We start from the raw sequence: 27,540 nt of genomic DNA on the forward strand, positions 1-27,540 counted from the left end.
CACTACCATTACATGGATTTATTTATGTACTTATGCATGGAATTATTCGTTATTGTTATAACCTTTGTAATATGGACTAAGGGCAAGATAGCAAATCTTGTCAGATTTGATTTATTAGATAGGTCCCAGAAAGTTGTTGTAGCAAAACATGTTGTTCATGCAAGGAAAGCAAAAAGCCAAAAGGATACTTTTCATGATTTTTAAGCACAAAAAGCTAAGAAATAGAAATCCATAAAAATATGCATGAGAGGTGCTCACTCATGCCTAGGGGGCGATTGTATCCATTCACTCGTGCTCTCCTCTCTTTTTTTTTCCTCCTCTTTATGCTAATCTATTTTCTATTAATTAAATGTATGCATACAATGAAAGGAATAACATTGTGACAAGCTCATTTAAGAAACATATGGTTTAAAATCAAAATGGCCACAGTAAAGCTAGATGCAACATATGGTGGATGTCTGAGGTAGATTTGTTCCTAGATTGGCAAGAAAATGGATAAGCAAAGGATTGCAAGGTTTCTGATAACCCTTGTAAGGTAGGGCAATTATTGATACTATAGGGAAAACACCCCAGACATCTATATAGGTTCAAATTAAATTAGGGGCATCGTTGTGGCTCTAATATATTCAAAGAGATTACACACTGAGAGCAAACCCACACCCACCCAAAAGAAAAAAAGATACTACATGGCAATTATTGATACTACAAGGAAAACACCCCAAACATCTATAGGTTCAAATTAAATGAGGGGCATCATCGCGGCTCTAATATATTCAAAGAGGTTACACATTGAGCGTGCCCACCCAAACAAAAAAAAAATGAAGGGCTGCATTGACACACGACAGTCATATAGACGCTTGATTTTACAAGCCACGAACACATTTGGATGGCAATACTCCCCACCTTGCTTGCGTCATGCATGCCCAACCCAATGGGGATAAACTTTTTCAATGTTAAAAAGTCAAGCATAATCAATAGGATTTGTTTTCAAAGTACTCCCATGAGACTTGATTAGCTATACCACTAAAGCATTCCCACTTTGTGGACAAAAGGCAAGCATTTTCGCTATAAAGAAAGTACTCCCAGTTCTACCCTAGGCGGTCAAGGAGCTAGCAAAGTGTAACGACCCTAGAAACAAATTGGGCACAACCTCCTAGATTTTAGGGAGTAGAATAGGGTCTCTAGTTCAAGTCACTTGTTGATATGTCTTTCAACACCATGAATATCCTTGCTTCATGATTATCAATGTGGTTTAAGCTTATTGCAAGGCAACAAGTAATTACATTTGGAAGGGAGAAGCAAACATTAATATTCTATTCTAAAGACAAGTCATAGGATGCCATTAGAAACACTTGACCATAATGTGTTGATTAAAGACCTTAATCCAACATTGTGAGAACCTCAAGAGTGATCGTTCTATAACAATTTTACTTCTTGCCTATACAATTTTTCCACCTACATTTTCTCATATAAGCAAGGATTTTGCAAAAACTTACTGTTCTTAAGCTGTTAACTTGGTATGGCCAGCACATTCCTTTTGTTGCTGGCTTTAGCCAACATGTAAAGACCATGCAGCATCTCTTCCTCTTTTGGTAGGGTGGCTCCTAGCTTCTTTATTTGCTCGGCATAACTTTTTTGGTTATCCACTTCACTAAGGTGTGCTCTCTTATTGTCTCTCCCCAAATTGCCCATGCCTACCTTGCTAACCAATGAGGAGTTCACTCTAGCAATCGTTGTTCTTCTGTGTTTGGTTCCAACTAACGGTTTCGGCTATCAGGTAGGTCTTGTTTCAAAAATCTCTCTTTCTAATTATGCCCTTAATGTAGTGGCACCCTTCTTGTTTGCATGCCGATCATCTAGGTCCAGCTCATCCTCTAAGTTGAAGGACTGCCCCTCCTGTAGTAAGCATGTTGCTCCTGAATGGTCTTTCAAGAGCAACATGTTGCAATAATTTCTTAGCAATGGCCAAGGATATGGCATCTTCCTCATCCGCCTTTTATTCAACTCTTCTTTCCCCCTCATTTCTGGCTTGTTATGCTTTTTTTATCAATAGTCAACTGCTTACTTACTAGGGCTGGTGCTATTTATTGTTCTCAGACTCAAAACCATTCACATTCACTCCCTAAAGCTCTTTCCTGTGTGGAAGGAGATCACTATTTGGTTACATGCAAGCCTGGACTTGCCCTACTCGCCCTGAATTCACATAGGATCACGTTCCTTAGTCCTCCAACAGCAAGATCAGTCCCAAGTTCAACTTCTTGTGTGGAAACCAAGTCTCATCAAGCTGGATATATTGCTAATTGTTAAACATACAAGATTTTTACAAACCTTGGGTACACCTCAGAGGAATATCTTTCAAATTTCCAGCCTCCCCTGCTTTTCACAAAGTTATCCTTGGCATTCTTGGCATACTATTCATTCATACACCTAATATTACATCTTTGAGTACTCAGATTAAAATAAGAGAGAGTTCTCATACTTTAACATGTTCCAAAATCACCATTTGGATTATCTTTAATTAGGATAATCCTTGACTGAGCCCAGCAAAAGAACAGGGTTCAGCCTATGTCATGTCACTAGACAACCAAATTGGAGAAAAACGAAAAAGTACTCATACAAGAGAATCGACATGATCTTTTGTTATATGATTCAAAGGTGGTCAAAAAGTACCCCTCATAAATCCGCTTTTGTAAATGAGTGCATACAAGTTATTTAAACATCCTCAGTGTGACGACAATGCACTTGTCCAGACTATACACTCTGAAGTGTCCAAGAATGAGGGGCTCCATGTTGGACAGAACCCAAATAAGAGATTCTAGCAGAACTAAATGAATCATGGTAGAAAACCAATAATTCATCGCATAGCCTTTAGCATCCATCTATAAAGAAAACTCCAGACATTTTGGTCGCACAGGATGCAGGTTGCCTTTATACTGTCACAAACATACACTTGGTTCATATTCCTGCAGATTTCACAGATGTTACTCATCTTTTTCGTTCTTGGCGCCATTTGTAAACAGCCACTTCTGCAGGTTCTGCAAGCTCATTGCTCCGAAGCTTTCTCTTCCTTCCTTTCCCCTGAAAAGTCAAGTGGTAGAAGTGACAGTGCCTTCAAAATTTTACCAAATTGCAATTTCAGATTATCCCAGAGTATATTGTTCATTAACCCACCATAAGTTCTTTCTGCATATTCATGGCCATGACCATACTTCGCAATTTAGTAGCTCTTTCTGCTCGATCTTGTAACTCTGTGTATGCACCATCACGTAACCTGCATTAAATATATTATTCAACATTAGACGTGTGATGACCATAGCCAGGATTTCAATCATGCATTTATTAGTTATGCATCAAACATTTAGGACAACAGTTCTTTGAGCACGAGGTATCCATTAAACATTAGCAGCCTAAAGTCTCTTAGATCCTTTCTGAAAAACATACTGACGGTTAGCTGTTAATGTTTCAGTAGGCAGATATCAGACACATGGACTCACTTCTTTATCCGTTTTGGTAAGAAGTTTATGGCAACAGGTGTCGATTGACCAGGATTTACCAATGGTCCCACCTCCCTTGCTGCCTCGCTGCAGATTGTTGAGCCCAAAGTTACCATATGTGAGGAAAAGTGCCAAAAAGAACCACCAAAAGCAGCATATTCACATAAACAGACAAAGGGAAATTCCATATAAATCTTTTTAAAGTTCACAGAACCGAGCATTCATCAATTTCCAACTTTATTGGCTATCCAAAGTTATCCGATAGAGAGCTAGGTTTTGAACAATAACAACACTACAGGTGTGCAATATTAGTGGAGTCATGGCATGCAAGAACACGATGATTCTAAGATTCTAGGTCAATCACTCGTGAACCTGAACATTATTTGGGCAATCTTCTAATGATTTCCAACACATATTGATTACTTCACACATTATTCATGTAATGATCATTGATTAATTTTAATAAGCTGGAACTGATCCAATTACTCAACTAGGGCACATTGCAACTCAACACCACACAAAAACAGACATACATGCAGTGTGCATGAGGTGTACTTGAGCATAGAAGAGAAGCCAGATGCAAGAGACTGGTGGCAGGCTGCAACTGTATAACAGGTACATGGACAAGTTTGCAAGGACGTTCGGCATCTAAGCGGATAGCCAAGTGACTACCCAAGTAAGCAAAGTGGTAACTTTCATGTCACTAGCTAGAATGGCAGGCAAGACTGCCAAGGACAGAAGAAATGCTTCACACAAGTAGGATAATTAGTTAGGCACATAGTTGCACTAGTACCATATACAAAAGGATTCGTACTATACCATACATTAGGTACCGCACCTTATCTATTAGTACCATAAGGTACCAACTTAATGATATACATATTTTCCTATTTGAAGCACACTATGGGATGTGAGGTAAACGCTCTTTACTCTAATATGATTCTCCCGTGGGATTAAGCTATTTGAGATTCAAACAATTTTTCTACCTTGTATTGTCAAAAAGAATTCAGTTTTTAAGTTGCTTTTTGGATAGAGTAATGTACTTTTATCATACTGTACCTTTAAAAATCTTAAGATACCATTTAGTACCATATTTTAGGCAAACCAGCGGGGCATGGGGACCAACTAACAAATTGGACCCGTCCCACTACAGAGGTCTGTCATCCAACTGTTCCAAGCCCTAATTTAACATTGAAGGTGCAAAGGAGATCCAATCAATGCAACAAGTTTGCAGAAATTTGGATCATGTGCAGCAATCTGCTTGGTCAAAGGATAGACTTGAGATGGAGAGGGCTATACAAGTTTTATGCTGGCCAACTTGATAATTATTTTGTATTTTCCCAGCCTATTTATTGGCAGCTCCTCTCCTCCAATGATTATTTAGTTAAACAGGCAGAGTCTCCTTACTGCTGGAGAGAGCGAGACTCCTGCACTTTATTGCTTGCTCAGAGCCCTTGTTAAGCTAAAAAGGTGCATTACACATTTAGACCTTAATTAACTCTTAAAACAGTCCAAACTTTCTCAAAAATTACCAAACTTTATGTGTCCCATAAGCAGTCACCCAAACTTTGGATCTGCATCTATAAATAGGAGGGTACCCAACCATTTAGTCAACCAAGTTTTGCAGATTCTCCTAGCATCGGTGTCTTGCTCCACTGCTGTAAGATGTCTACACCCCTGGGCCCTCACCAAGAAAATACATCAGTTTGTTGTGCTGTCCATCGACCAGGCGCCCTGTTCAGCCGCCCCAAACTATTGTGTTTGCTGCTGACAGCCTGACTGGAGCTGCTACCACCTAGTGACTGCTGTCCAGCCTGCATTTACTGCACAGGCTGGTCCACACACAGCTGGCATCATCTTCCTTGCTGTTGTCTGCACTCCAGCCGGCTGCACTTTTAGCCTGCAACTGCTGCCCTACTTCTATATTGCTTCTAGGAATTCCTTCCTACATCCTTGCTGCTGCATACTTCACCAAATCATTCTACAACACATTCAACCCTATGTTTTTGGGATAGTGCAGCCGGCATTGCTATCTATTACCATTTGCAGCAGCTGATCATTGCAATGAGGCTACTTGCTGTGATTCAGGATCCATTCAGGGTACAACACACTCTTGAGTTCATCTATGCCCCGGTGTCGGAGGGGTTTTTGTCGAAAGGTCGAATCCACTAGGGATCAGAAGCAGAAGGAAGTAGAGACGGGAGATGGAAGAGAAGATAGAGAATACCCAAGTGGTAAACACGACAAAAACAAATCACAATGAATTGAATCAATATGTATTGAAAGAACCTGGAATCTTTGCACTACTCAGAAGCAATCTCCAGGCATTAGTTCTCCTGAAGCTCCTTCGTAGCCCAAAAACGTGGATCAGAAAAATCAGCTCTTTCTCTGCTGTCCGGAACCCAAATCTGATGGCTCCGTTGGCTCCGAAAGAGGGGTAAAACCGCAGGACACCTGCTCACGGATCTCCCAGATTACTCCTTCTTCTTCTTTCAGTTCAATCTGCAGTTTTCAACCTGTTTATAGCGATCGCAACGCGCGCGATTTCGTCAATCTGTCTTTTTTATGAAAAATCTCCTAATTGGCTGAAAAAGCAACTAGCTTTTTGCATGCCATCCTAATCTAAAAGCTTTTTCTAACTTTTTCAAATTTTTACAATAAATAATATCAAAAATAGATTAAAATTATCCAAAAATCTAGTATTTTCGGATAATCCATGCAACTCACACTAGTACTAATGGCTCAAATCACATTGACTCTCTAGATCAATAGAGAAGTCGGATGATGATGCATTCCATACTTTTTCACACTGTGTCCTCATAACATCACGACATCCATCCCCTCTAAACCTACACATCCTCCGGTATGTGCCAAAATCCTAGTTGTCACCGGATTCTGAGTCCTCCTCATCCTTTGCAACCATATCCTTCACTTCTTCATCTTCCATATCTTCCTGGCTAGCCCCTATATCATGACCACTATTTTCTTCCAATTCTGGCAACTCATAGGCAATAGATTCCCGCCTTTTGAAATATCCCATTCAGCTCATTTCATGCATAAGTAGCATTATCAAACACCTGTCTTACCACATAGGGTCCAAACCATCTTTTGAAAACTTTACGCATGGCACTATACTGGTTGTCTAAACTGCTATCATAAACCAATACCCAATCCTCATCTTGTATGGTTCTTGGTCTCAGTCTATGTCTTTTTTCAAACCGTTTCTTGCTCTGCATCCTTGTTGCCCTTAACTTTGTAACTGCTGCCTCTATGTCTTCTAACTTTTTTTCCAGCTGTCTTATGCGCAAGGCCAATAACTCCTCTCAATTCAACTCCTCCTCCCAAGGTAGCACACTCCATGTGACTGTCATCTCTTCTATCGGCATGATAGGTTTTTGACCATACATCAATTCTGCAAGCATATATGCTGTAATGGCACTATGAGTTGTTCTGTCAGCCCACAAAGCATAAGGAAGCAATCGTGGCCACTCTTTTACCTTCTCTCCACATGCTTTTGCCAATGCCTTCACAATAGGTGGATGACCTCTTTCACTTTTGCCATTTCCTTCAGGGTTATAGACTGAAGTTAAAGCAAGCTTTATCCCCAACCATGCAAAGAAATCATGAGCTTCATCTGCATCCAGCTCACCCCTATCTACTGTAATTTTTCCCACACAACCATATCGACAAAAGATCTCTTCTAAGAGAAAAGTACATAAGGCATTTGTCGTCTTAGTACGTAGAGCTCTCCTTTCCACTTGATTAGTCAAGTCTTCACGAGCAAGCACAAGATACCTCATTTGCCAAAGACCTGTAGGCATTGTGACCAAATCCACCACCCACTTAAAACGAAGAGACAATGGATATATAGGTTGCAATCCATCCCGATGTCTCACAGTTGAATACATTTGACATGTCGTACATGTTTCCACAAAGTGAGCAACATCCTTATACATACCCTACCACCAATATCTTTCTTTGATCTTTGTAAAAGTACCCCAAACACCTCTATAACCAGCCCACAAGCTTTCATGAATTTCTTACATAACAGTTACTTGTGAAGCTCTATCACCCAAAACTCGCAATGGCATACCCTGTTTCTTTTTAGCATGTTTCCATAAGTATCCATCTTTTAAGAAAAATCCATAGGCTTTCCTCTTGATCTTCTTAAACTCCTCATTTGACCATTCATCTCTCTTTGTTAATGTACTGAGATATTGACCAATTCTCAGCCACTCTCCTGCATATTTGTCTTCCAAAAACACTTCTACACAAGATGCAAAACATCTAAAGTGTCTTCTCTTTGTTGTCCAAGCTTCTGTTAATGCTGTAGCAATACCTTACATTACTAAATTCACTCTTGCAACATCATTTTCAGCCATAAGAAAGTCATCTTCTTCCTCCTCATCCATCATCCCATCTTCATTCTCATAGCATGCTCGAGATAACATGTCTGCCACTGGGTTATCTCTTCCTACAATATGCTGAAATTCAAGGTTCAAAGATTTGATGTATGCAATCCGTCGGAGCATATGCAGCTTTAGGCACTGGAATAGGCCTCAAGTTCCATGGTACATGTGGCACAGTAAATATGATCATAGGAGAGACAACATTTGGATCCACACAACCTATTTCACTTGGTTGAAATGCAAATGCCTTCCCATGTCTAGCCAACATCTACATAAAACAGTTTCTCTCAGCAGGCAAAAGAAACCCTTCTGCACCAACTTTCAATTCCTGTAATGTTTCAGATGTAAACCGATGACCTATATCTTTAGGATCCCGTAAGCTTGGCTGCCTTGACACTTTTTCATATATACCCTCACTCTCTGGTGAAAGTGGCAAAGCAATTGGTTTCACCTTTTTGTCAACTGTCTTATACTTTGTCTCCACAAGTGCTTCAGCCCATTGTAATCCTTCCTGCTGAGGAAACAATGCTATAAGATCATACATATCCAAAGAACATAATAACAACACTCTGTTTTCAGCCTCATTTTCTGCATGTATAGTTGTTGAAATTTCGGCCATAGTATCAGTAATATTCAGCCCATAAAAGATGCCTGAAATGCCATCATTTTCAGCTAACAGTCCCAATGATCTTAGTTTCTTAATAGCCCGTTTCATAGATATGCGTTCAGCCCTACACATAGTTTCCATAGGCTTAAACCAACAGGAGCTGTTTGCTGTAAACTGAGAATTACCAATAGTAAATACATGCTTCATTTCATCAAGAGGCGAGTACACCCTCTGAATAGCACTACTGTAGCCCTGCATTACAACAGTGCTTAATGAAAATCCAGGTCTTTGAATTCCCTTGCATTTGGAACCAAAGGAGACTCTCGAAGCGTATCACGATTTCTAGGATGATTAACACAAACAGTAAGAAATTGGACTGCTTTCCTCCCATCTTTGCTTCTGACTCTTGCATAAGCAAAACCATCATCAAGTACCTTTGTTCCATACGCACTCCTGTAATATAGGGCTATGCCAAAATCACTGCATATGAGGAATTATCTTGCACAAAGAAGTATTGCTCTTCCTGTACATCACCAATCGTCACTTTTACATTAGGACATGCAGCATAGAGCTCCCCTGAAGAATTATTTGCAGCCCTCATACGCCAACCATGATCAATGTCCATAGGCCATGCACCATTTTCATACAATCCCCGCTCAATGACATTTATCTCAAACCCATGGTCAAGTAAAGTAACACAAAGAGTTTCACGTTCCCCTATTTTCACTACTGTTTCAGTGGTAGCTCTAGCCCAATGATTTCTTGTGTAGTGACTTCGAGGAATAAATCCTAGAGTCTCTTCTCCATATTGTTGCATTTGCCTTACTCCACCATACATATTGCTACAAGACAATGCATTTTCAGCCACTTTCTTCTCTTTTCCACATGCTGTCCATTGATTAGTAGCATCCTGCATAGACAATCCTGTACTTACTTCATGCTCATATTCAGCCCAAATACCCAACAAACCAGTTTCCTCTTCAAATTGCAGCAATGCACTAGTGGTATCACCAAGAAACTGACGCTTCCTTTTAATTATATCAATGATCTCATCATGAAATTCTCGCTTGGCAATGCCAAGCACCTCTCCCAAGGTAAATTCCACCCGACTGTTTAAAATCCGTTCTTCAAGAACCTTCTTAAGATCTGTGGTTGTCTCAATGTCAGATTGCAACTTATATCCTGGCTGCTTGCCCTTCTTTTTGCCCTCTTGTTTGTTATCCTGTTTTTGCTTCTGACTGACCTCTTCCATAACATGCTCGGGAGGTAGCTAATTTGCAGCTTTAGGCTGATCCATACTTCTCCTTGTCATTCTTTTAGATGTCCCTGCAATATCTTCATCTCTTTTTCGTTTTTCTTCCACAAGTACATCCATGTTTTGTACCTTTACTAAATCTGCATACACTGAATATGCATCTACCGGTGATTCCCAACCAGTTATGGCACGAATGTCTTGCCCTGCATGAGACATTTCACTATCAATGACCTTTCTCTTTTCAGCTGCATGTAAAGCATGTGTCCATATTTCAACCTTTGGACCAACCATCACTTGGCCATGCATTCTATCCAACTGTAGATCAAAAGTAGAAGCATATACCGCCACATAAGCATTTCGGACAGCCAAGTCTTCCAACAACTTCTGCATATCTTCCTTTCCAAAATTCAAAGCAAGAGGCAATCCCGTTTCTTGTGCATGGATCTTGCCATCTTTCCAAAAGATAAGCTGTCGTGCCAAGGCCTCCTGATAGGCAGCGCAATCCTTTCTCTCGTGCTGCAAATTGTCACACCACATATATCTTTTTCCAGGCTTAGGGACTGATGTCCTTCCTCTTTCCTCTTATCCTTTTTCATCCAATTTTGCAACCTTCAATTGAAGATTCCGCATCCCTTTAACCAATTCATCTAAGACATCTTCCCTAACAAAGGGAACAATAGCAGGTACAACCATAGGGTTAGCCACAGAAGCGTATGGCTTACTGGATACTTCAACTATCTTACCCGTAACAATGGGCAAGCTAGAGACATGCAATCTTTCTCTTCTTCTATGCTTCTTCACAAGCGCAGTAACAGCTTCCTTGACATGTCTCTACTCTATTTTCAAACCTGTCTCTGTAGCCTAATCCTCCAACAAATCATCAAGCTTCTCTTGAAGCTCAGGATCAACTGCCTGTAGAAACAATTCAACTTTCTGACTTGCAAAAGCTTGTTGTTCTGTAGGATCCAACTGCTCAAATCTACTTTCAAATTCTCTTAACAATTCTGTAGCCTAGCCCACTCCTGAAAAGTCTTGCGCGTAATCAAACTGGTGTCCTCAATGTAAAATTCTTCCCTGAGTGTCTTCTTGAAGGCTACCCAGTCAACATTCTGCAAGTATAATTCAATAATCCGTGCTTTCAGTTCATGAACAGTAACACGTACAAAATACCGGCTCCATGCAGATTGAGCCACCCCAAAGAATTCCATCTTCTAAGCATAAGTATGTACATATGCAGATACATTCCTACCATTGAATAACTTCACCTCACGCTCAACTGCTTGCAAAGCATTCATCACAACACTTTCTGTTTGAGTTGAAGCTTGCATCACCTGTTATTGTTGTTGTATCTGCATAAGCATATTCATATTTTGCACCAACTGTTGCAAAACATCACTGGAGATTGTATTCGAAGGTTCTCCCATATTATCTTTCCTTCTTCTATGACGACCTTTCACATCGGGTTTACCAATGTGGGAGGGGTTTTTGTCGAAAGGTTGAATCCACCGGGGATCAGAAGTAAAAGGAAGTAGAGACAGGAGATGGAAGAAAAGATAGAGAATACCCAAGTGATAAACACGACAGAAACAAATCACAATGAATTGAATCAATATGTATTGAAAGAACCTGGAATCTTTGCACTACTTAGAAGCAATCTCCAAGCATTAGTTCTCCTGGAGCTTCTTCGTAGACCAAAAACGTGGATCAAAAAAATCAGATCTTTCTCTGCTGTCCGAAACCCAAATTTGATGGCTCCATTGACTCCGAAAGGGGGGTAAAACCCTAGGACATCTAATCACGGATCTCCCAGATCACTCCTTCTTCTTCTTTCAATTCAATCTACAGTTTTCAACCTGTTTACAGCGATCGCGACGCGCACGATTTCGTTAATCTGTTTTTTTTATGAAAAATCTCCTAATTGGCTGAAAAAGCAACTAGCTTTTTGCATGCCATCCTAATCTAGAAGCTTTTTCTAACTTTTTCAGATTTTTACAATAAATAATATCAAAAATAGACTAAAATTATCCAAAAATCTAGTATTTTCGGATAATCCATGCAACTCACACTAGTACTAATGGCTCAGATCACATTGACTCTCTAGATCAATAGAGAAGCCGGATGATGATGCATTCCATACTTTTTCACACTGTGTCCTCATAACATCACGACATCGGTCCATTCTAAGACACGGAGATTTGAGGCTTTGTATTCGCTTTTGCATAGTGTGTTTATCCATTCATTTTTCTCTTACTCTGAGTTACTCTTCACATTTGAGTTCTACTAATTATCATTGTGTTTTGTTGCACACTTTGTATTTATCTTCTGTGCTAGAGTATTTCTTAACAACCCATACCTTTATACACACTCTTGAGCCTTGGTATGTTTCCATTTCCTGAGTCTATTCTCTTTGAGTTCATTGTGTTCTTGTTCTTCTTTTCTTTTCTACCATTGTCAAATTTGGTCCTAGACCAATTTATTGGCCACTAATGTCAATGGTGACATTAGAGGCTAGGCATGAATTAATTAATTAATGCTAGTCTAAGGGTTAATAATTGCTCATGGATACTTAGAAGACACATTGACCTAGCCAATTTAATTATTGGCTAGTGAAATTAATTTTCTGAGCAGCTGAATAATTTTTAAACTAATTTTTAAAATTAATATTCAAAAAGTAATTTAATAAGCTAGATAATACTGAAAAATAGAATTATAAGGCTGCCACTTGGCAAAACTTGGCCATGCAAGTGGAAAAAACGTTTTTAGGGGTTGGTGAAAGTCTATTCCAACCATTATGAGAGAGGAGGAGGTTGTTAGAAAGCAAGGAGAGGCTACTGACATAGCAGCCAAAAATGTCAGAAACGTTTAGAAACGAAACGCCAAGACGTGTTTCGTAAGTTTCTTTCAAGAGGGAGTAAAATTAAAAAACGCGGGTTTTTTTATATAGGGTTTTTTTAACAGTTTTGACCAGGGAAAGAGGTTCTAAACCTCTATGAAACTCTCTCTTAAACAAAGAATAGCCAATTGAGCTTGAGTGATAATAGAGTCAATTGGGAATAATACGATACATATCCATGATCCATTATTGACTTGTCACTTATGTCAAAGTTAGTCTTTGGACCAAGCCATACTATGGTTTAGAACTCAAATATTATGATTCATACATATCATACAAAGAAAATCGAAGTTAACATGTAAATAGCATATCTACAATATGGACTAAGTCAAGTTGCAACATCATGATTCTCATTACAAAAGAAATTGACAAAATATCAAAATCGAGAATGAATTATAATATATCATAAATAACTCATATATGAGACTAAATTCGTATAATATTTAATTCTCAAGATAAGAATAGATACTAGATTGACAAAGCCCAATAACTAAACAAAATCACAAGAAATCAGTCTCTCGTCCAAAATCTTGAGCCCTCACGAGACATTGTACATCATCATCATCATGTTTAACATTGCCTAATAGTTTTTGTCAAAAAACCTATATTTTGGGTTCCAACTCACCAAAAAAAAAAGGCCACGTTTTTTACTCTCAGAAACGTTTCATACTTTAAGAAACATTTCGTAAGTTTTAAATTCAAAGAAACGTGTTTCTTAGCTGCTATGGCTACTGATGTGATTTGCAGCCACCAAGGATCAATCCTACGATATGACAGCAATTTGGAGCCCTCCAAGAGCAAGTGACAACAGCCCAAGTTCCTTTTCATGCAGATGACAGCACACATGAGGAGGCAGTGGTCTTTTTGGTGGTCCTAAGCTATAGGAGGCAATTTCCGTGGTGGTTTGAATAGAGCAGCAATAGCTTTTCAGTGTTTCTCACGATGAAACTCTAAAATATCTATCTACAGCATTCTCTCTTATCCCCCAACCATCTTTCAAGTTATCTCATCATTTTTCAACATTTTGAGCCATCAAAGGAAGAGATTTCAATCAATCTTTGCTGTAAACCCAAAATTAGGGTTTGCCAACCACCTTGAAATGCATGCTCAAAATTGAGAGCCTAGGACTTAAATTCTAGTAGCTAAAATTGAGAAATTTCAAGGAGATTCAAGAGGCCAATCAACCAATATTAAATTTGGGGCTAAATTCGTTTTTCGAGGAGTAGGTTGAAGGCCAAAATCCCCAAGCAAACCAAGGGACAAATTAGTTTGGAGGCTTTCTGGTCAATTTTGACAGCAAGAGGCACTTGGATTAGCGGAGAAAATCAAAGGATCTTAGATATACTTTTTCCATTTCCAATATAAGATAAACAAAAACCACAAGGGGCGCCAATTTTGGGGCCAACAAGGTGTCCAATGTCCAAGATTAAAGTGATAAATTGTGTGTTTTTAATTTATATGAATTTTATGCTTGTTGTAATTAGTGTCTAATTAGATTATTTACCATCCTATCCAAGGAGAAAGGCTAGTTTCAATCTTATACAAACTACCTCCAAAGTATTATGGTATCGCCAACGCCTTACCAGCTCAAACATCAATGACACCTATCAATTTTAATTAGATGACCTTGATTCTCCTTGAGACTAAGGTTGCTTTGCATTAATAACGGAGATTACCATCTCAATTTATTAACAAATCTATGAATGCACTTGTTGCTACCACGAATTTCATTTTCCATGTCTATTCTCTTGGAGTCCATTGTGTTATTGTTGTTCTCTGTGTTTGCAATAGTTCTATAAGCTTAGACTCTTTGCTTCTATTGCTTCACACCATTTTGACATTCGCAAAAGAGCATCCTCTCTTCAAGATTATTGTTGAATCTACATTGCATTCTCATGCTTTAAGCTAGCATCTCAGCTTGCCCTTCACCTATGAACTATGGCTTTTATGGTTCATGACTGGGCGCTTTAAAATGCATCCTTAAAGTATAGTCAACTTCGGATAAACCCATACTTTACGTGTGGCATCATCAACAAAAGTGATGAAGTACTTCTTTCCCCCTACAAATAACCCTAGCATCTAACATATATCTGGATGTACTAACTCTAAGGGTGAAGACTTTAAAGAGAGATTTTTTAATGTGACATTAGAGCATGCTTACCATAAATACAACAATCACATTGTTCAAATGGCAAATAGCCCAAACAAGAAAGTACTTTCATTCCACTTTGACTCATGTGTCCCAATCGGCTATGCCACAAAGAAACACTTGGCTGCTTGGTTATGGCAACTACATGGTCACGCACGCTAGATACATGTAAAGGATACAAAGTATCACTTTTGGAGCCCTTGGCAACAATGCGAGAGCCCTTACAAATTTTTCCATTTGCTATCCCCAAAGGTGATGCGATAGCCTTCATCATCTAGTTGCTTGTGCTTATCAAGCTATTCTTGAGTTGAGACACATGCCTCACATTAAGCAAAACAAACACAAAGCCATTCTGAAATTCCAATTTCACACTACCAATACCTACAATTTTACATGCATAGTTATCCCCCAGGTGGACAACACCACATGCACCACCATTGTAATCAGAAAACCACTCATAATGTGGTGTAACATGAAAAGATGCACCCAAATCAAGTAAGTGTGCATGTCATCATCAGAATCTGCAATCAATGTATGTGCACTCAAAGAAGAAGCAAGAAGTACATCACTGTCACTGTCATTCTCATGAGTGACTACATTTGCCTCCTCTATCTTCACACTACTTTTCTTTGCAAGTTGGCTATCCTTTTTCTCAGTCTTGTTGTCTTTAGTGTTTTTGCTTTTGCCTTTCTTTTTCTTCAATTGAAAACAGTCCCATTTGTAGTGCTCTTTCTTGCCACAATGGCACTCCACATTTTTGCCATGAGACTTGCTGCGTGCTCTATTTTCAGAACTGCCATTTTGCTAAAATCTACCCCTAGGGTGCAATGCATTAGAAGACTTATTTGTAGAATTATTTTGCCTGTTGAGTTCTTCCATCAGCAAAGAACTCTCCACATCACAATATAACAGCTAAGCATTTGAGTTACTCAAAGCTGTCCTAAAAGTATCCCAACTTTCAAGTAAAGTGCATAGCAAGAAGGTAGGCATAAACTCATCATCAATGTGAAAATCCAAAGCAATCAACTAGCTAAAAATTGAGTTGAACTTGTTCAAATGTACAAACATGGCTGTGCTTTCCTTCAAGCGAAGGTCCATCAACTTTTTCAGCCAATAAACCTTCCTGGCTGCACTTTTCTAAGCATACAATTCCTCAAGTCTTTGCCACATTTCATATGTAGAATTCAGCTTCTCAATGTTAAAAAGCAAGTTGTCTAACACTCAAAGCTCTATGGTAGAGCGTGCAAGCTCCATCCAAATCATCCCACTCTTCTTATTCCATACCTGCTGGCCTTATTCCTTTCGCTTTGATGGGCTTCACTTGTTTCTTCTGCACCAAGACATTGTAGCACTATTCTTGCCATATTGCAAAATTGTGTGCACCCTCAAGCTTCTTGATTGCAAAAGGTCGCTGCTGTCACTGTTTCCAGCCATGATTTGCAGCACTAAATTGACTCAAATGTCAACAAATGCAAGCCCAAATGTCCACGGTCACTGCAAGTACTAACCAGCAGTGAAAATCAAGAAATTGAAGAAATTTCAGATCTGCAAATTGATTTCCAAAATTAAAAAATGTATGTTACTACACTCCACAATCAATTACAGCCACATTTGTAGGCCAATGCACCAATTACATGTGAAATCCCCAAAATTCAGCTGCAATTTCTACTCCAAATGCATTTTCAGGCACAAATTTGACAATTTCGGTCAAAAGTCCCAAATTTTCAAAGGCAAATCTACCCAAATTGCATCAATACATATACCCAACTGCATCTACTAGGCAATTCTTGCACAAATTGATGAAATTCTGCAAAAGCCCCAATTTTCTCATGTCCAATGTACACAAATTTTAGTGAAATTCACAAAATTTCACTAAAATGTGAAAAGCCCAAATTTCCCAAGCAAATATGCACCAAATTTGAATTTCTATGTCAGATTCTCCTATCCTGCATCAAAATCCCCAAATCTAGGAAAAGCCCCAATGTTTCAGGTCAAAATTGCGCAATGTGTGTGGACATGTGCACGTCCATCAACGAAAGGTGAACAAATTGCATGAGATTTTTTAAAAATGACGAAAAAATCAAGGTTGTCAAAACGTTGACCAGGTATGATCTCCGCCCAATCGAATCGTTGCACCGATGCCCACCGCTGGACATGCGCCGCCTATTTACGTGTCGCCTACCTGGTCGCAAGCCGTTGTCTGCAATGTCCTACGGCGCCTATAGCCTTCTCGCTAGTTGGCATAACCCGTCACCTGGCCCTTGCAGCCTATTGCCTGGCCGTCGCAATCTATTAGCTACTCACCAAGCCAACCTGCTTGAACATGTTGACCTACCCACTTGGCAAGCCGTTGCCTACTCACTCAGCTCACACATATTCACTATGCCTTGAGAAGCGTGCTCCCAAGTTGCCTCTTGTCTGCTCTGATACTAGTTTGATATTGAGTACACGAGAATCGAGATAGTACGGCAGTTGAGATATGCACGATGAGGAAGAAAGTGCAGAGTAGAGAGTAGGGAAGAGAGAGAGAGAGAGACTCGATGTGGATACAATGACTAAGTGTACCACTTTAGATTTTTTGAAAATATATATAAAGTACATGTGTAAGGGTACATGCACATCCTAACACCGTAATAGGCACGGTGAGCCTTTATTCCCAAAATCCCTTTCTCTACTACTTTCTAGTCTAGATGATGTGATCATTCTGACAACTCTCCGGTGCTGAATAGGAAGTATAAGACGATGGTCAAATGGGGGACTCGAGCCTCATCTATACAAATATATAGGTCCAATCTTGGGAGCCAATATAAATTCAGCCCCAAATCTGATATTGGCTAGCTGGCCTCTTAAATCTCCTTAAAATTTCTCAATTTCTTCTGCTGGAATTCAAGTCCTAGGCTCTCAATTCTGAGAATGCATCTCGAGTGACTGTCAAACTCTAATTTCTGCTATAAAATAGAGTTTACAGCAGAGATTTGCGAAATCTCTTCCTCTAATGGCTCACACTACTAAAAAATACTGAGATAACTTGAGAAATGACTGGAGGATGAGAGAGAATGCTATAAAGAGAAAAATTTTAGAGTTTCTTCGTGAGAAATGCTGAAAAACTATTACTCTGCTGCTCAAACAGCCATGAAAGTTGTCACCTATAGCTGAGGACCACCTGAAAGACTACTGCCCTCTCCGATATATTGTCATCTGCACCAAAAAGACCTTGGGCTACTGTCACCTACTCCTAAAGCGCTCCAAACTGCTCTCATATGTAGAGGACTAATCCCTAGTGGCTACAAATCACATCAGCAACCTCTCCTTGCTCTTTAACAACCTCCTCCTTTCTCACAATGGCTGAAATAGCCTCCACCAACCCCTAAAAATGTTTTTCCCACTTGCATGGGCAAGTTTTGCCAAGTAGCAACCTTTTAATCCCATTTTTCAGCATTATCTCACTTATTAAATTAATTTTCAAAATATTATTTTTTAAAACTAATTTAATAATTATTCTAGTGCTCAAAGAATTAATTCCACCAACCAATAATTAAATTGGCAAGGCCAATTTGTCTTCCAAGTATCCTTGAGCAATTATTGACCCTTAGGCTAGCATTAAGTAATCAATTAATGCCTAGTCTCTAATATCACCACTAACATTAGTGGCCAATAAATTGGTCTAGGCCAAATTTGACACTGAGTACCACTTAGTACTTGTCAAGTATAACTTATTACAACTTTTGCCTTTGACACCTACTGCATCCTCAAGGTCCTTGGCCTGTTACCATGAAATAACTACCATGTGCATTACATGCGCTAAACAACCTTGCATATTTGATTAATAACTCCATCAACTATTATCGACAAGATTAAAGCATCTTAAAATTTCACATCCCCGTGTGACAACAGATACTTTGGTGGTCTTGGCAAAAGGCAAGGAATCCATGGTCACATATATTCAATGAGACATTGTTGACATACACAAAGATCTGTTACAACTCCTCTGTTTTCAAGAGCTGGTACGATCAACATCAACATCACGTTCTCTTCAAGGCACCTTGGTGGTGGCTTGATCACCCACTGCCTAGGTATCCGTGATTTTACTCGAGGTTTTTGGTTGTATGAACTATGATTAGTCATTATCATTGTATAAGGGTATTGTATCAGATCACCCATGATCTAAGAGATGGTATTAGCAAGATTGTCAGCTCTTGTATGCATCTCTGCATGCCGGATGGGTTGGGCATTTTAGTCCATATTTTAGACATTATTTTAGTGATTTTTGTGTGGCATTTATGACATTTTATGCCAATCAACCAGCATTAAATGTTGATCGACCAACTACCATGTTTGGCATATTTTGGGCCTATTTATTCAAGGACTCCTCTATTAGCAGATACGTTAGCTCATGTGTGAGTCTGTGCATGCAAAGGCTAGGCACATTATTTGGGATAATAAGGCATTTTTATTTGTGTCATTCTACGGTCATATTGAGTATTTATTGCCGGCTGACCTGATCATTTTGAGGACATATTTTTGTTCTATTTGTTCAAGCTCTTCCTCCTCAGTCAGTCAATCACTCATCATCACTTGTCAATCTTCTGCTAGGGAGAGAAGCCAGTGCCGGTGCTCATGCAGCCAGTGACTCACTATTGTATGCGACTGTCTCGTGTTGTATATATGGATTCTATTTCCCGAGCATACGTCTGAGTTCTCATCTGTATTGTGTTCTTCAGTGTTCTTTCTTCTTTTTCTCTTCTATCTTGTGTTTCAGCAATTTATTACAGCATATATTTATGCTTCTATTGCTGCTCCACTTCTGACATGGTATCTGATTTCGGGTTCTATGCTGCTGCTATATTTTCTTTGCTGATTTCAGGACTGTTTTGACCATTGCTGGTCAAGCGATTGCTACTCCAATCAGGAGACCTCTTTTACTTGCGTTTTTGCTGACCTCAATATCCATACCGCCTGCGTCAGCCCTCTACTGCTTGGGTGTCAGTTCCAGCCTGTGTTTTGGTGTCTCTGCATCTCCTCCTGGCTGGGCGACTACATTCTCAGGCTGTTTTTGCTGTTTCAGGCGGTTTCTTGCTTTTTTTTTTACTTTTTTCAGTAGTTTTCTTCTTGTTTTGGTCAGATTTTACTACATGTGAACTCTCATTTTCTGCAGTTTGTGCTTGTGGTTTAGTTGTGTTCCCTCTCCAAATACCTTCTTTTCTCTACTTCTCTTCTAAATCCTATACACATGGCTCCTCCATGCACATCCACTGATGATAAGTTACATGGATCTAATTATCTTACATGGAGTGCTCTAATGAAGGCTTGGTATATACAGACGCAGTTATCGGGAAGGCTTTCATCAAGTTCTCATGAGGCTCTTGCAGCTTCAAAGAGGGGTTCGAATACGAAGAAGTCGAAGACCTAGTGTTACCACTGAGGGGAGAAAAGTCATCTACGGAAGGACTACAAAGAGTTAGCGGTTTCCAAGAAGAAGAAGAGGAAGAAGATGAAGCGGCATGTGGAATCCTCCAACGAGTCATCATCTACCTTCGACTCAAACTCCAATCCTCCGGCCAATAAGGCACGGAAAGGATCAACTTCTTCGGATCGTGGGAAGGGATTGATGGCCCCTTCCTTAGCTGCTTTCTAGTGGTGGCAATGACAACATCCCTCACGACTCTCCAATGCCAAAGAGGGAGTGTGAGAGGGTGGTGAGATGGAGCAATCGCACCTCATCTATACATCTATACAGATGCACAAGATTCATAGAGGGACTTCCCTGACACATTAATTGTAGTCTGGCAGGTTCAAAACCTGGAGCTAGGATTGACATCCAGGTTCATGATGGACTGTTTCATTGACAGAGAGCAAGTTTGGCTCCTAGTCTTGAGCTCAAATGAGGGGACCACTTTGGTAGTCTGGCCAAAGGCCCATGGTCACGTATGTTCCAGAGGCATTCTTGACAAGATGGTCATGTATGCTGCTGAGAGACATTGAAACAGACACAGAGATATGCTATGATCTTCTCTATTTTCAAGAGTTGGTACGATCGACAGCAACATCAAGTTCTCTCCAAGGCACCTTTGTGGTGGCTTGATCACCCACTACTTGGGTATCCATGGTCCTACTTGGTGGTTCTATGTTGTATGGTTTATGATTCATTATCATTGTACCCTTGCATTGTATCAAATCACCCATGATCTGAGAGAGGGTATTAACAGATATGTCAGCTCATGTGTGGGTCTGTGCATGCAAAGGTTGGGAACATTATTCAGGATATTTAGGCATTTTTATTTGTGTCATTTTATGGTCATATTGGGCATTTATTGCTAGCAACCAGCATCAAATGTTGACTGACCTAATCATTTTGGGGACATATTTTTGTCCTATTTATTCAGGCTCTTCCATCTTAGTCAGTCAATCACTCATCGTCACTTGTGGATCTTCTGCTAGGAAGAGGAGCCGGTGCCAGTGCCCACACAGCCAATGACTCACTGTTGTATGCGATTGTCTCGTGTTTGATATATAAATTCCATTTCCTGAGCATACATCTGAGTTCTCATATGTATTGTGTCTTTCAGTGTTATTTCTTTCCTTTTCTCTTTTGTCTTGTGTTTCAGCAGTTTATTACAGCATATACTTATGCTTCCATTGTTGCTTCACTTCTAACATCCTCTTCCCATTCAATCATCGTCATTCTTCAGGAGGTCTTCCTGTTGTTGGAGAGAGGAGGTGGTGCTAGTGTGCACGCAACCACTGACACACTATTGTACACATCATTCTCGTGTTTGGTATATGGATTCCATTTCACGAACACGTCTCTAAGTTCTCTTCTTTTGCAGTGTTCTTCTGTTTTCTCTCTTCTGTCTTGTGTTTAGTTCATTTCAGCACTTGTCTATGCTTCCATTGCTACACCACTTCTAACAAGTCTACTCTTCCAAAGGCTCATCTTGTGGGGGTTGTTCTCCATGAGGTCCCTCTAGAGTAGCCAATCCTCATCGATGCCAATGAACTTTACCCATATGTCCTCAATGCTACTTTAGCATGAGGCATCTTTGCGATTACGTAGGAGGCCTCCAATCTAGCATGGTGGCCAAGCTAAGGTATTTGCAACTTCAAAGAGGGGTGACAAGAAGAAGCAAAAGTCCCAATGCTATCACTAAGGTAAGAAAAGACATTTGCGCAAGGATTGTAAGTGGCAACTTCAAGGAAGAAGCAACAGCAAGCTATGGCCTCATAGGATGAATCATCCTTCAACTCCGACTCCAATCCGGATCATTTGGCCAAGGCAAAGACCAAAGTACGGAAGGAGTCGTCGTCGCATGGAATAATACACGCGGGAGTTCATGACAGTCGCTCGCCGTAGGGACGCTTTGTGATGGGAGAACTCAACGTAAGATAATTATCCAAGAGAATTTTAGATTCAAGACGAATGAGAAAACAAATTCTTGATTAAAGATATAGACAAGATACAGGTTCAAAAGACTTTCTGATAAGATCAAAAGATTTTCGAGGAAGACAAGGTCGAAATCTCGAATTGATAGAGAAGCGAAGAAGGTGGAATGTCAAGTTTTAAGGAGAGAGTTTCGAGGAAGGCGAGGAGCACCAAGCTCAAACTCAAGCCACTCTTGTAGAATTGATGATGAGAATATTGAAGAGGGCAAGGAGCTCATGGCTCGACTCAAAGTCACTCCATAGAACTTGATGACAATCTTCAAAGTCGGCAAGAAACTTAAAGCTCAACTCAAGTCATCTTCATAAACGACTCACGGCGGAAACTTCAATGTAGGCTAGAGACACAAAGTTCAACCTCAAGCCTCTCTCTCAAATTTAATGATAAAGCTTCGAAGAGACGAGAAGCTTAAAGCTCAACTCAAGCCTCTCACTCGAATTTGTTGGCAAAGCTTGGAAGAGGGCAAGGGATACAAGCTCAACATCTAGCCTCTCTCACTTCAAGTTGCATATATGAATTCAAGGAAGTAGGGTAAGGCCCTTTGCACCACTTACCCTTCTCTTATATAGTATTTTCGAGTACTCACGTTACACTTGCTTTTTGCTTTCTTTAAAGCCTAAGGCTTTTTAAGCCTTAGCTTTTACCTCATTCCTTTACGTTTATGGAAAATCAAAGCTTTAAGCTTTTCATAGCTTAAACAATTGAAGCCGACATTTTTTATGGTCTTCCTCGTCATCATCCTGTTTGTCATTAATGTTGTCTGCTACCTATACACTACCATATTATCCGTCACCTCTTGTTGTAGAACAAGAAGCGCTTTCTTCAGCTTATCAATGGTATCCACTCACATTGCCTTCAAACCTCTTTGCCACTCTTCCAAACTAAAATATCCTTGCCTTGCAACCTGCAGTTTCCATGCCATAAAAGAATCCATATGTCTGTTGGCTCCACTCCAAGATCATGACTGAGTTGTTCAAAACCATCAGGTCCTATCATAAGATCTTCATTCTTATCAGCATATTGGCCAAATAGAATGTCGATACATTCAAGCTCCTTTGTTGGAGCCTTTGTTCCAGAATTTGAATTGGCGGCAACAAGTTTCATGTATCATGCTGGTCACCAACTTGCCTTAATCATCAATTTGGCCACCATATTGCCCTTCAGTACGCCGTCCACCATTGCTGCCTAATCTCATCCTCCGCTGTCTGTCGTGAAGGAACTGCTTTTATAATCCCGTCACATGGTCTAGTTCCATCACTTCATCAACCAACGTTTCAGCTATAAGGCCGAAGCATTGTTCCTTCCAATAGGTATTCTAATAGATTTTAGAGCGAAGAATCTTCTCAATCAAGTTCTGAGGGTTGGTCCCATGGACGCTGCAAACTGCTAGGTCGAATAATTCACCATAGAAGGACTTCCCTTCCGCATCAATTGAAGTCTAGCAAGATTTGAAATTGTGGAGCTTGGATTGACTTCCATGTTCACAATGGGCCGCTACTTGACAAAGGGCAAGATTGGCACAAGTGAGCCTCATGTATCCATGTATACAAGTGCCAAAGCTCCAGAGAGAGACTTACCTTCCACATCAACTAAAGTCTAGCAAGTTATGAAATCCTAGAGATAGGATTGACTTCCAAGTTCATGATGGGACATTACTTAACAAAGAGCAAAATTGACTCCTAATCAAAGCTCACAAGAGGAGACACTTTAGTGGTCCACAGCTAAAAGCGAGGAATCCATGGTCATATATATTCAAAGGCATTGATGACAAGATGGTCATGCATGCTACTACAAAGCATTGTTGACAAACATAGAGAGCTACTATGGTTCTTCTCTATTTGTACGTTCTAGTATGATCGACATCAGCATCAAGGTCTCTCCGATACACCTTGGAGGCTACTTGATCACCCATTGCTTTGATATCCATGGTCCCATTCTGGTGGGGTTTGTAGTATGGACTATGATGAGTCATTATCATTCTATCATTATATTGTATCAGATCACCCATGATATGAGAGAGGGTGTTAGCAATTTAGACAACTCATGAGTGAGTGAGTTTGAGTATGTCTATTTGTGGGTTGGGCACTATAGGATATTTTAGGTATTTTTCAATACTGGCCGACTACATACTTATGCTAACCAACCTCTTATATTATTCGCATTATTTTATCCCTATATATCCGGCTCCCTTCTCAATCTACATCATTTTCATCATCACTTACAAATTCATCATTATTTTAGTGGTCCACCAGCTATAGGCGAGAATGCCAATGCCCACATAGCCAATGACTCACTATTATACGCGACTATCTTGTATTTGGTATATGGATTCCAATTCTCGAGCACGTCTCTAAGTTCTCTTCCTTTGCAATGTTTTTCTATGTTCTTTCTTTTCTATCTTGTATTCGATAGTTTATTTCAGTGCTTATCTATGCTTCCATTGTTGCACCATTTCTAACATGCCCGCACAACCAATCACTCAATGTTGTACACAACTATCTCGTGTTTGGTATATGGACTCCCTTTCCCGAGTATATCTCGAAGTTCTCCCTTTGCTGTGTTTTTTTGTTTTCTTTTTTTTTTTCTCATTTCTCTTGTGTTGTGCAATCTAGTACAACAATCTTCTATGGTTCCGTCACTGCACCCACTTCTAACACCAACTTGTGCCTTGGCCTCTCCAACCTTCTTCTCTACTAGTTTTCAACATTGCTGGCTATATTACTATGCCACGCTGCTCATTGATGGATCTACTGCATTTTGTTGCTATCAAATATCTTCTCGGTCTCAATGTCCTCCCATCAAGGGGTACTATATTTTAGGTCTCCTATTTCTTGCATAGCTAATTGTGTTTTCTCCTCTTCATCCAACATTGAGCATTGGAGGCTTGTTGCGCTTGGGATCATTTCGAGGGATGATACTTTTACTGAACCTGCTCCTAGAAGAGGAGGTTGAATAGCTCCGCTCCTTGATTATATATATTGTCACACCTCATATACTCAATTTGTTCATTGAGTTTTCATTCAATATCATCCATTCCCTTTCCTCTTCATTTGTGCTTTATGCAAGTTTATGAAGTTAATCATGCTCCTACACTCTTTGTGTTTTCTCTTCAAACCCTAGTGTATCCTCACACACCCTAGACAAAAAGCAAGGTCAATTGGACAAACATCACAATACAACAACACACATTCAACAACTACAATTGTCATCTTAAGTGATTGAGCACTTCACTAGAGGAAATAAAAACTCCCTTGCAACATTATACTACTACCACTTTAGCATTTGAACCTACTCTAATCAGCTCCAATTCTTCTCAAAAACTTGCCTTGGGTGCCAATATGACTTAGACAATGATTGCATTATCCCACAAACCGTGGCAAAACCTTATGGTTCCGAAATCCTTGAGGCATCACTGCTAATTTCTAATAGACAATCAAAATGTCATGTCCATCATTGGGATATAAGGAAAAGGACACCATAACTAATCACCCAAGGATTACCTTGATATAGTAAGGTCAAACATGTCATATCATCAAGCCACAAGGTTTTCGAAATCAAAATAATAACAAATCCAACTACCTACAATGCACCAATACTACTTTAACACTTTTATCAATTCTATGGATCATCAGTACTCCATTACCTCATTACACTCGATCAACAATTGCATAGTTCTTCAAAGTTCAAATTACCTGTCTTCTACAAAATATAGATGCTTGTTTGTTGGTGGCTGATCAATGTGATGCAGTGCAGCTTGGAGTCGCTCACACTTCTGAACTTTGTGTCATCAAATCAAAAATATGCAAAACACAAATCGAAAACTTGAGCAATATGCAGTTGCATTCCATAAGATCAAGGAATTTCAAGTTAGTTGGACACAACACTTTCCATACCTTTTGTTCACTCTGAGCTTTGTTTAGAACATATTTTACATCTTGAGTTTTCATTAACTTTAATTCTTCCTGTGTATATTCTTTTGCAGATGTCCTGCACCAATCTCATATTTAATGCATGTAAAAGGCACCCATTGTGGAGCACATAATCAAATAATCGAAGATTCAAGGTGTAACCAGTCTTACTGGGGCCTATGAACCCCATCAACAGTCTTTGACTTTATCATTTTATAGTAAAACTCATCTGGATTTCGATTTGCAGCTTTCTCCTTGAGTATCTGCAGTAGCATATTTGCAAAAGATGAGTCACGTATCTTTTGTTACTCAACAACAAAGACTTGATTCTAGGATAAAAGATCTTCAAACTTGAGTTCTTTTGCTAACTCTAAGAGAATCAACTATAAAAAATCTGAGGAAAAAGACAACACTAGGATCTCTCTCAATAAGTACGTACCAATGTGCAAGGTTTTATGAGTGCTATCAGTGAGATGTGAGTCAGAACTTAGTATGCATGAGTTTTAAGGGGGTGGCCTGCACCTTCTTTATCTCTTATTCATACAACAGTAAGTGCTGGACAAATGCCAACAAAGTTTGGAAGGTAATTGCTCGTTAAGCAATGTTGAGAGAATATCATTCACACACACAATCCAAACTCTAACCACCACCAGCATGTAGCCTAGACTATTAGTCACATAACTGGGTCCACGACCGGCGTTTAACATCCCAGCTGTTTTAAGTAGCCCAAACCATATTGCATGCATGATCTCTTGAATCATCGAGCAAGATTCACAAAAGTGTGACTAGGGTTTAGTGTCAGGCAATGGTAAAATCCTAAAAAGAGCTTTGAAAACTGGTAGTTCAAGGGTCGAGCTACTTAGAAATTTAGAATCCGTAGCGGCAAACGACAGAAGAAAAGCGTTTTTGGTGCTGTTACCCTGATTGCTTCTTCTTTCTGATGATAGTCACGGGCGCGCAAAACGTAGTCCTTGTGCTTTTCGAGCAACCCATACTTCCGTCGTTCACTTCTGCAAAAAAAAAAAGAAGCAATCGCCCCGTAACGTTGTTAGGTTTCTGTTGGTGGGCGCCTGCGGAGACGTTCTTGAAGTGGGAGAGATGCGAGACAATGATGAGAGAGAAGGGGAACTGACGGTTGCGAGCGCTCCTTGTGCGTGCGGCGCTTGATAGCATTTCTCAGTGACGACATTCCAGCATAAGAAAGAAAGAATCGGCACCCCTTCTGCGCTTGGCCACTTGTAGACGAAACGGAGCAGATGTTGACTGACCTGCGAGGTGCAAAGCCTCCGACTGAGCCAGGGCGACAGAGACGCAGACACGGACCAGACTTAAGGAGAGCGTGTATTTTCCGCTCGTGCCGACGCTCGCTTAATACTTCGACACCAGC

The 27,540-nt window shown here is 39.9% G+C and overlaps 1 protein-coding gene across 2 annotated transcripts; it reads right to left on the bottom strand.

Annotated features, from left to right (window-relative positions):
- Positions 1 to 2,502: 2,502 nt before the first annotated feature.
- Positions 2,503 to 27,540, bottom strand: EDA14 (embryo sac development arrest 14). 2 transcript variants are annotated; one of them, XM_087700624.1, is made up of 8 exons: positions 27,287 to 27,540; positions 27,073 to 27,163; positions 26,325 to 26,416; positions 26,139 to 26,232; positions 25,938 to 26,017; positions 3,495 to 3,581; positions 3,172 to 3,271; positions 2,508 to 3,078 (listed from the first exon to the last, which is right to left on the bottom strand). In XM_087700624.1, the coding sequence occupies exons 1-8, from the start codon at positions 27,340 to 27,342 to the stop codon at positions 2,986 to 2,988; spliced, it is 693 nt and encodes a 230-aa protein (XP_087556750.1). In that variant the 5' UTR covers positions 27,343 to 27,540; the 3' UTR covers positions 2,508 to 2,985. The 2 variants fall into 2 exon arrangements, with proteins under 2 accessions (XP_087556751.1, XP_087556750.1); XM_087700625.1 differs by lacking the exon at positions 3,495 to 3,581 and having other exon boundaries at positions 2,503 to 3,078.

Source organism: Lygodium microphyllum, chromosome 19 (assembly GCF_053477565.2).
Source record: "Lygodium microphyllum isolate KBCC chromosome 19, Lygodium_microphyllum_v1.1.10, whole genome shotgun sequence".
Taxonomy (NCBI): domain Eukaryota; kingdom Viridiplantae; phylum Streptophyta; class Polypodiopsida; order Schizaeales; family Lygodiaceae; genus Lygodium; species Lygodium microphyllum.

Coding starts and splice junctions, on each gene's coding strand:
- EDA14 (XM_087700624.1), bottom strand. CDS start 27,342: ATGTCGTCACTGAGAAATGCTATCAAGCGCCGCACGCACAAGGAGCGC. Junction 27,164..27,286: donor CACAAGGAGCGCTCGCAACC/GTCAGTTCCCCT, acceptor TTTTTTTTGCAG/AAGTGAACGACGGAAGTATG. Junction 26,018..26,138: donor AAGCTCAGAGTGAACAAAAG/GTATGGAAAGTG, acceptor CACAAAGTTCAG/AAGTGTGAGCGACTCCAAGC.